The 11,205-nt window shown below is 39.2% G+C and overlaps 1 protein-coding gene across 8 annotated transcripts in view; it reads right to left on the reverse strand.

Moving 5' to 3' along the window:
• Gria2 (glutamate ionotropic receptor AMPA type subunit 2) overlaps positions 1–7,801 on the reverse strand; it is a 123,586-nt gene extending 115,785 nt beyond the window's left edge. For 6 of the 8 annotated variants that reach the window (XR_015661719.1, XM_087621056.1, XM_087621044.1 and 3 more), the window contains exons 1-2: positions 7,284–7,795; positions 6,627–6,767 (exon numbers count right to left, since the gene is read on the reverse strand). Coding sequence is in view for 7 of the 8 variants with exons in the window: in XM_087621056.1 (XP_087477182.1) it covers positions 6,627–6,767; positions 7,284–7,371 (229 nt within the window). In the remaining variant the exon portion in view is untranslated. 8 annotated transcript variants of the gene reach the window in all.
• Between the last annotated feature and the right edge of the window lie 3,404 nt (positions 7,802–11,205).

Consider the following 11,205-nt stretch of genomic DNA (forward strand, 5'->3'; position numbering starts at 1 on the left):
TTTTAGGTATAAAATATAGATAAATCATAATATTTTACTTAAAAATTTCTTTCTAAAGTCAACCTGGTATTTTACAACTCTACTGGTTCTATTTTGCTGAACACTATTATAAATTTCACCATATTAAATCTTACAACTGTTCCTAGCCTTAATCTGTAAGGTAGAAGTAAGAACTTTAGACATTGATCCAATTAATATGCTAATGTGAAAAAATGAAAGTTAATATACCCAAAGAATTATCAATATAGTGAAAAGACAGCAAAATTACTAGAGCATAACTTAAAAATAAATTATATACACAGAAGAAAACAAAAGAGCATATATACAAAGTAATCATGATATGTACATACTTACACACACACACATACACACACACACACACACACACACACGCACACGAGTGCAAAAACACATAAGGCAAACAGAGTAATTAGCCCCAAACAAGAAAATATACCCCTTATTTCCCAATGTTCTCTTATTAATAAAAATTTTTAATTTTGAAAATTTCATTTAATTTTTTCACTAAGAGAATGAATGCAAAAAGTTATTCTGTATGATGTCTTAGCAGACTAGCACTGGAAGGTTACTAAAAGGATAGAAAAAAACATGCATTTTCTTCAAAATTGATAAATATCATTTCAAAAGACTTTACATGTATATAAAATTTTAAATCATGATTATTTTTAGCTCAAAAGTTCATTTTCTAGTTTTATGGAAGGGGCGTAATATTATAACAGGTTTGTTAATTATTAAACTCATAAGATAATCTCAGAAATTTTGACTAAAAATTGCTGTTAAGAGAGTTTTATTCTTTTGATAGGATCTATAGACTCTTCGGGTAGAATTCAGTATTTTTTTAAAAGGGGAGGAGAGTGGAATAGTTCACTCTGAGACCAATAAACCCCAGTAACATTGAACTCTAATGCTAGATTAAAAGATGAGCAAAAAGAATAGTTCCTCGTTTCGATTTATTTGTAACCCTGTGAGAGAGTGTGCTCTGTAGTTAACTATGTCTGATGACTTCTCTTACACTGTCTGAAACACTGGAATAGTTAGCAAACGGCTTCTCCTTTCCTTACATTTGTCAAGATTGCACATAATTTGAAAAATCTGAAGGGATATTCCCTAGATTTCCAGAGAGTCTGAGAGCTCCTGAATTATTATCCAGTTGTCACAGTGTCACAGTGCGGTAACCTGCCCCCTTACAGACTTGCTGCGAAACAAAATATCCTCCAGACAGAAGCAGCAAGGTATCAAAGAGCAGTCAAATGCATATGCGCGCTATAGTTTCATGTCATGATTTTTAATTACATACTAAGTTTCAATCCAAGATACAATTATTTTAACCAATTAGACTCTAGTTTCTGTTCTCTGTTCTTCAATTTCCTTAAAACTTCTTTAATAAGTAAAGGACAAAATTTTCAGTAAAAATAAATCAACAATAAATTACTTATTTTGATATAAGTGAGCTTTTTATTTCTTCTAATGCTTTAGTTCAATGTAGAATCTTTCCAAAAGCAATAGGTGCTCTTCCTGACCCACATTTGTTTTCTTCGTATCATGATTTCTTTTGACAGCATCCAAGTTAGTTCTCGTTTCTTTAAATTCTCATATATTATAGTGAGTATGGTCATTTTGGTATATTTCTTACGGAAAAAAAAACTATATGTAATGCACTAAGCAATCAACTACTATGTAATTCTATAATTAAAACCATAGATACACATATGCCCCAAACGCACAGGATTCCTCCTATGTACAGTGTACTAAAGTTATCAAGCATTAAATAATTTGATGAACACTGATATACATTTTTGATAATTGAGCACTAAAATTCAGTGATAGGAAAGACACCTCAGAATTAATATTTGGTAAAAATTAAGTCTTCAAATCTGATCTATAGACACAGACACACATACACACGTGTGTGTGTGTGTGTGTGTGTGTAAAATGGTTTTAGAATTCTCTCTTTAAATAGATTTTTATAATTCATGTAATTCTTAAATGTGTTTACGATCAAGTTTATGAAAATACGTAGTAATTTCTAATTAAAAATAAATTCTTAAACAGCCTTTTTCGTAGTATTTACTGAATGTTATTTTTAAATTTGGTATTATAATTCATCCTTTCAAATTATATTTAATTTACATCTTTCCATTTCTCCAAATAAATTCATTTCTGAGGACTTAGAAGGTAATCAAAGTGTGCAGCAATTTGAGGGAACACAATCTGTTCTTCAACATCTCCATCTACTGGCTCAGAGAAAAATAAAATTTTGATTGCTGTTTTATGTAATGCTTAAATTTTTATAAATTATGTACCATTATAGAATTAAAATATAAAATTCTTAAATTATTATTAGCTAAATAAATGCTTATTTATCAGAGTAATCCATTCGAATAAATAGAAACATTCATAGGAGCAAATTTTATATTTGTTCTTTAATCCCCAAATCCTAGGAGATCAAATATTCACATGTATAACCTATTTAGAAAGTTCTACTTTAAATATTTTTCTAATTAGTGCCATATTCAATTTTAGAAAATCATTTATAGTATATAGTACTTAATTTTTTTTCTAAAATCACCTCTTGGTTTTGTTAGCTAATGTTACAGTGCATATAGAAACACAAAGACCAACTTAATATTTTCTCAAAAATTGAGATTTTTCTGTTATTATGATGAATTACTCATGAAGAACTACTAGAGTTCTTTTCCATACTCATACTAAACTACCCAGACAAGACCTTAGAGGCTGCTTCTTATGAAAAGTATAGCATTCCCAAGTCTTTCAAAACCATTAGAAACACCACTGAATAAATGATCAGAAAGAAATTGTGATTGCGAGCATATTCATTAATTCTCTGACAATCTGAAGGTACAAGAAAAATGATAATAGGTGGATGGGTGGATGGATGGATAGATGGGTGGGTGGATGGGTGGATGGGTGGATGGAAGACTGGACACTGAGGTCCCTCACAGCTTTCAACTCCGGCTAAAATGATAGTCTCAATTTTCTTTCTTCTTTTAACATGTTTAAACATTCATTTCAAAAATTATCCAAAAAGAAAGGAAAGGGGGAAGCAAGGAGGCAATAAAGAGAGGAGAAGGACTGGAAAAGAAAAAAAAAAAACAAGGCAGAAGAAAAAAAAAAGAAACACATTGGAAATCTGTCTTTGTCTTCTCTGGTATCCATGGAGACAAATGGGAACAAACAGGTATTTTCATCATCCGGTTGTACTGAAAGGGTGTGGGAGCGGAGTGCAGCAGAGCACATTGTAGATCAGAATAAAATGACTTCTTTCCATTTAACTCTTTGCACCATTCAGTAGACGTACTTAGACATTTAACTCTATGTCAGCCTCAATGTTCCAACGGAGGAGCACCCATCTCACAGCTAAATTCTAAGCAGATCCGCTCCTCTCTCAAAATGATATCCCTTAATTCTAAAACTTTGTTTTCTTAACGAATAAATCTAATTTCTTTTTTCTGTGCACTAGATAAAGGATAAGCTCGCTCAAAAGCAGCAATTGGTAATCCATATAACTCAACATTGTCATCACAGGAAACCTCCTTAGGTTTCCCAAGAAAATGGGGGAGAGACATTTTGATTTTATTTGTCAGTGTACTTAATGCCGTTGTATCCTTTCTATGAAAGATGACTAAATACAGCATGGAAACAAATTATTTGCATTGGAGTAAAACCCAGAGCAGAATCTAAATGATCATGTTTACCTTCATACATGGCGCAACAGAGACTTTTATTTATCCAACATGGAAGTTGGAGCTGTTTGGCTGTGTTTCACACATACGCCTCCTTTCCTCCTATCTCCTTTCTTCCCTTTAAGAGTTAAATTAATCGTACCCCTTCTACTATCCTCAGCCAAAAAAGAAGAAGAAAAGTATACATTTGACTTTCCACGTTTTGAAAATTCAAAAGGGACAAAATAAATTAAAAATTGTAACTTGACTTTTCAACACCTGCCAATGTGGACTCTAGAAAATTCTGTTTACAGAGCCTCTGTTAGTTGACTGCAGCAGTCAGGAAGCCTACAGCTTTGAAGTTGAAAGTCAAGATCCTGGATTCTCCTGGGGCATTGTTTCGCTTGTTTCCTCATGTTATTGGTGCCTGGTATACTGCTCTGTGGGTGGGGTAGTTTTATGGGAATGTACATTTTAAAATTTTTGCTTCGGTAAATTTTTTAAACAAAAAAATCTATTTTTAAAAAATGAAGACTTGAATATACTGGTTTTTGCAATTATGGTCAGGTATATGAAATTCAGAATTTAAAAGAAAACAATGTAGTTGTCCCCCGTGTACATACTCTCACCACATATCTTATTTTAGTACAGTTTATAGTAGGAAAAAAAGCATTCAACAATATTGGCTTGAGGACATGCGCCACACAACTACAATCTCTGAACTTTAAAGAGCCCCGATACCGTGGCTCGACACCTGTTGAAAGAGAGAAACATCCATTTAGTTTGCTGGATGTATTTGTTATTTTCCCAGTAAACTCATCTCATTATTTTTATCAACAATCAACTTCCTTATTATTACACATCTTCAAAATGTCTCCATATTTCAGAATCTTTGTACAACCCCACGTGGCAACGCATTGTGACACTGCATTTGTGCATACAAACGCAGCTGGGTAAAATTCAACACAAGTTGCATGTCCACAGGCAACTCACACGAGACGGAAACTTCTTGGTAGCACAGGAACAGCCTAATTCGGTAGGTAAATAGGACAATTACGGACACATTTCACGTTTATTTGAAACACTTTTCTGTCTGTTATGTAATACAATTTATTGTATTGAGATACTTTTCTATGATATTTTATTACATTTTAATTTTTATTCATTTATTTATCTGGGGAGGGCAAGTGGAGGTCAGAGGACAAATTTCAGGTGTCAGTTCTCTCCTTCTGGTCTCAGGGACCCCGGGAGTAATCTCAGGTCCATCAGGCTTGAAGGAAATGCTTTTACCTTCTGAGCCATCTGGTGTCTCTTCTATGAGGAATTTCTCTGTGTAGCTCTGTCTCTGTCTATTTCTAACTCTATTTTCTCCAGCATCTATCTCTCTCTGTCTCTCTCCTCAACATTTGCATATTAAGAGAACTATCCTTCTTTAAAAGGTTCCTTCAGAAAAACTAGAATTCTGACCAGAACCACGTTATCACCTATTCATTTCTTCATTTATTTGTTTGGGGACAGGATTTGCAACCTGATCTGCTGATGTTCCTGGCATGACAGGCTGGGGGTGCAGGGGGCGTGGGTGAGATGGCAACCGGTTGTGAGAACGCTGCCTTGGGGCATTTCCTCTGGTGATTTTCCGCTCTGTTACAGGGGAACCAAAGTGGGAGGTGAACCACCTGCAAATCTTCCCCCAAATTGTTATCTATGGAATGGAAGCTGAGAATACCAAGGCAGGAAACATCTGCCAGCCTGGAGGCCGGAAATGGTAGCAGCTGGGAGCGCGCAGGATGCTGCCTCAGCGTGGGGACCTGGTCGCCCGGCCTCGGGCGACCTCGCACTTGCCCAGCAACTGGACACCAGTCATTCTGCCCAAAGTCTTGCCAGAGCATCCTCATGAGTTCCAGATCCCTACGCAGAGGCCAGGGGCTGATACTGAAAACTGAAAATGCTAAAATGGCTGGTCTGCGACTTCTTCAGATTTTAAAACTCAGCTGGATGCAATCGCTTCCGAGTCAACCTCAGTCTCCAGTAGCCTTTGCCTGAGCCTGCGACCACGGAACAAAGCACGCCCGGCCGGCGAGCACTCAGGCCATCCTCGCCTCTACTTGGGCGTTGCTTCAGGGAGCTGAGAACGCACCTAGCTTCTGGTCCTCGACTTCCTCATCCCTGTTCTGCCCGCGACCAGGTGGAGGTTTGTATATGGTAGGCATCCCCATCAACACCCGCATCCCCTGCTGACTGCATCCTCAGCTCCTCGGGGTCTCCATTCTCCTAGCATCCCTGCTCATACCAGCCAGTCAGGGCCTGCGTCAGTCTCGTGCCCGCGCCCCTCGGGTGGGCATTATGTAACAGCCCCGGGCCCAACTCCACAACCATTGCAATAACTTGTCCCGTGCAATAGAACGACGTGGGGCTTGCGGGGACTGCAGGTCGAAGCTGCCCTGCCAGGCTACAGGACTAAGGCATGAGATCTGTCCAACAGTCCCACAGCGCGCCCTGGGGAACAGCGTGTTCTCTTCTGGTGGAGTGCCAATAGGCGCTCAAGAGGGAGGGGGTTGGGAGATCCTCTTTGGAGGCGCCAGAATCAAGCCAGAACCCCCTGAATTCGAAAGACCAGTCCAAGTCCAACCCCTACCCCCAGATTCTAGGGTGCACATACTGTCACACTGTTCAATGGCTTTTGTCCCCACTTCACAGCCCGCTGGCCAGTGGGGGTCCCAAAGATTACAGCCACCTTCTCTCTGTACCCTCACATGCACGCGCGTGTGCAGTCACTCCCACCCACACATGACAGGCCGGCAAAACACACACACACACACACACACACACACACACACACACACACACACACACCATCCTTCACCAGCATTCACAGGCTTGCTTTCTCTGTGCAGCATAGGAAGAACGTGAATATTCATTACTTACAAGCATTGGTGACTGCGAAACTGTTGGCTACCTCCAAATTGTCGATATGGGGTGTCAGTCTGAACTCCGAAGTGGAAAACTGAACCATCCCTACCCGAAATGCACTGTATTCTTGATCAGCGCCCCTTGGAAATAGCCCCCCTGCAAAGAATAAATAGCAAGCAAGAGAACATTGTCAGAGCCCTGGAGAGGTAAGAGTGGGGTGCTAACACCCAGCAGCCCCAGAGTCTCTTATTCACACTAACCACTAGAATAAACATAATCAGTGAGTTGGGCAGCAAGGGTCGGACATCCAAAAGGTGCCCAATGAATCTAGGCAAGGAGGGGAGTCTAAAGACCAAAAATGTTCTCCCTTTTAATCTCAAGCTTTGCGATCATACCCCCGAAAATCTGAACACACTAGGAGATGCCTTAAGGCAGAAGTAACGCAGTCCCGGGGTCAGAACAGATCCTCTCCCCGCTATTGTGTCAAAAGGCATACTCATGTCTTTTTACTTCAGTCTAAAAAAAAAATCATGTATATTCTAGGTAGTTTAAATCTGGAATGCAGTCAAGGTATGACATAAGTCTACATGACATGAATTAATTTGGTCACTGTGAACAAAGATTAGCACCAAATTATGCACAATTCAAAGGCATAAGACAAAAGGTACCTACCTATCTGTATGCTGTTAGAAGAGACACCAAAAATCAGTCCCCATAAAACAGGAGAAAGGAGGACAGAAATATGCATAATCTTTTGCATTTCCAAGAAAAGTAGAGCATCCACAAAATATCCCCTCGTTTCCCTTTCTTCCTCTTCCTTCTTTGACTGTTTTCCTCAGCAAATTAGATCCTCTGCATTGTGAGGTCGATATTTAGCAAGGAGCTGCTAAAAACACGAAGTGAAGGCAGAAGAATCCTTATTTCCCAGTTGTAGCTGGTGGCTGTTGATGCCTTGCGTCCTGTCCCTGCTCCCGAAGTCCCGAGGACTGGCTGAATGCAGTTTTTAGCTGAGCTGCCGCTGTAGTCCTGGTGTCTGGGAATATCAGCACCCTCCCATGCACTCACACAATCACCCTCTCTCGAGCTCTCTTCTCCCTCTCTCCTCTCTCACACGAGCGCGCACACACATACACACACATACACACACACGCACACACACAGGAAAGTCACAGAGAGGGGCAGGCAGTCTCGGGCGCGCGTGCGCGACTCAAGGCAGGCAGGGAGCTCGCGCACCTACCCCTCCCCCGCACAGCGCCCTGCACCCTGCACAGCCCTGGCAGCTTCTGCACGGTGCCGAGAAAGCTCAGCTCAGAGCCGGGCAGCCTGGTGCCTCTTAGAGACCTCCAGTCTTGCGCATCCGATTTTAGCACCGAGGACAGCGCTTTAGTCGGAGCTCTGGGCTGAGGTTGCAGGGTTTATGGTAGCTGCAGAGATGCTCCAGCCAGATCCAAATGCTGCAAAACTGATTTCCGGTTGCTATGCCTGGGAAGCCGAACTGCTAATTGCTATTGGCAGTGAAGCTTTCTTCCGTAGGGCCCTGTTGTTTTATATCAAGTACAACGAATATGATTTGATTGTCTCAAAATCCACTTAGCAATATCGACACACTGCCTTCTGCCTCACCTGGTATTCATAAGCATTATAAATGTGTATGTATAAATATATGTAGGCATATGTTTGTATATAATATTTAAAGTCCTAAAATAGAAAATCATAGTGTTCATTTTATGTTTGAAGGGTTTGATGGCATCAATTTCAATTACGGCATCCTATAGTTTCCAAGGGACTACAGCATTTATCTACTATGGTTGGTGCCATAAATTAAAAGATTAAGATCATGTGATGAGGAAATGACAAATCTGGAAGTTAGACAAATAATCGGTGAAATATAAGGATGGTAGTTATGACAGATAACCTTGGTTTTGAACTTAACACGTACAGGAAGAAGGAACTTCCATTGAACAGTTGCCTTCAATAAACTGATCTCTGGGTATGTATATGGGGCATTTCCTTAATTGTTGATTGGCACAGGAGGCCCTCGTACACTGTGCACATTGCAATATCTAGGCAGGTGGGCATGAGCTGTATAAGAACAGTTGCTGAGTAAGCCAGCGACCAAACCCAGTAAGCAGTATTCCTCTGCCATTTTCTACTTCAAGCACCTGCCTTGAAATCATCTCATGGCTCTCTTAATGCTGGCTCATAACCTGTAAGCTGAAACAAGCCTTTTCCTCTCCAAGTGGATTTTGTTTATCACAGCAACAGAAAGCAAACTAGAACAATAGACGAATATCTCTAATACCAACTGTATCTTGGATTTCAAAGGAAGGATCATGTCATCAAAGGCTCGCACCTGGACTGAGTCAAGCAGGGCTGAGCTAAGAAAAGGCTAGTATTTTGCCGAGGAAGGCAATTCATAGAAAGCCAATGACATCAGCAAATCATGGGCACATGCTGAGAATTATAAGTAGTTCAATGTTTCTAGGAGAGGGAACGTAAGGAAAAGATTGGTGACAGAAACAAACAAAACAATGGCTTAAATTATATGCAGTATATAAATATACTATATGCATATAAAATATACATAATTATGCTTTATCTTACAGGGGAAAGAGTTGTTTTATAGATGACATGAAAATAAAATATCTTAAGACCTGCTCTTCAGACTATTTTGGGGACAGTGCCAGAAAGGGCATGATCTCCCCAGGGATTTTTTGGAGAACCCTGAAAATCAGAAATGTACGACAGAAAGGGATGCTTTCTGTGGCTCTGAAATAGTTACTGGATGTCACAGTCACAGCAGCAGTGTTAGATACCGACACTGATTTTGCTATTCAGGGAAATGTATTATTTAGAAGTTAACTTTGAGATATTCCTTTATAGTATTTTATGTGATAGTTTCTACTTATTGAAGAAGGTCAAATAAAGCAAAATAAATGGATAGTAATTACATTATGAATGTAAAAATGAGACATCTGGAGCCTAAAATATGACATTTTATCAATATACAGCCATTTTCTTCCTTTTTTTCAGCATAACTCTAACTTTATAACATTGAACATTGGTGCACCAGTTTCCAGGTTTTGATTCTTTCAAATAGGATGTTAATGATGCTTGTGAGGGCTAGATAGATGACTCAGCAGCTAAGAGCACACACTACTCTTGGAAAAGACCTCAGTTTAGATCTCAGCACTCACATTAAGTGACCCACAACTACCCTTCTCCAGTTCAAGAGAATCAGCCGTTTCTTCTAGCCTCAGTGGATATCTGTACCCAGGAGAATACACCCTTGCACACACAAACCTAATTTAAAATATTTTAAAAATAACTAGGTAAAAGAAAGAATATTTGCGAAGGAATCAGTCTGGTAGCAAATATTGTCAATCTTACAAGATCTAGAATCACCTAGGGTACAGATCTGTGGGTTTCTCTAGGAGAGGGCTTCTAGATTGAGTGGACTGAGGTGGGAAGACAAACCTTAAATGTCCCTAGTTCCAATTCATGGGCTTAAATTACAAATTAAATAAATGTTAAAACACACAATGAATCTAAACACGCATCCTTCCTTCATGACGGTAAACACAGTGGGACTGGCTGTCACAAGGTCCAGTGCCTTTGACTTCTCCATCACAATGAATTGGGATATTAAAGTGTGAGACAAAACAATGCCTTCCTAATTTCTTAGGTTGTTTGTGTCATATTCTTTGTCCTTGTGTTATGAAAGTAATCTACATTAAGTCATTTAAAGTAATGTTTGGCATTTTATAAAAAGCTTTGCTCATGCCAAAGAGCATAATTTTTTATCTCCTTGTAATATTCATCTTGACCAGAGAGTTCAGCACAGTTTTCAACAGTTTTGTTTTGAAATGCTATCAAAGTACATAAAATTGTAATCAAATTCCTCGGACAAGGTTTCTAATTCCATTGTCAATCCATAGAACATCTTTGTAGGGCTAGTACTTTGATTTTTGATCAACATGTGACAAAGGAAATGAGGCTGCTTGAAAGAATATTTAATAGACCTCAAGCAGTATTTTTCATAAAATATTGTCAAAAAATGAGGTAGGGATTAAAACCAAATGGCATAAAATCTAGCTGCAACCAAGTCTATGTCTATCTTGATTGAAGAATTAAATTGATAATCACAGAGGATAACAGCAAGACTGTGAAAGAAAATGCATTGTTACCTCAACTTATCAAATAATACACAGGCTGTTTTCCTTGACGAGCAATTTAAAATTACTTGTGAGTACAGAAGCAGCCACACTGAAATCAGTAGAAAGATCTAAGACTCCTTACTATAACCTCATGTATGCACCACTGAATCTTGAGTAAAACCCTAGGTCTAGATTCCTGTTGTGGAGAAGAGGATTAGACCACATATATGGTGCTCCTTTGGTGACTGACTTAAGTTATGGAGTACTGATATGGGCTTAGCATGTGCTAGAGTCTTTAAAATGATGGTGAACAAAGGCAATAGTGTAATCTTGTTTGAAACTTAACACAGTCAGGACTTGTGGCAGGGACACTTCACTCACTTCTGAGGATGGAATGTTTATCCAACATTCCAACCCTATCAGTTGCTGTAGGAAAT

This window comes from Rattus norvegicus, chromosome 2, assembly GCF_021556685.1.
Source record: "Rattus norvegicus strain SHRSP/BbbUtx chromosome 2, alternate assembly SHRSP_T2T, whole genome shotgun sequence".
NCBI lineage: Eukaryota > Metazoa > Chordata > Mammalia > Rodentia > Muridae > Rattus > Rattus norvegicus.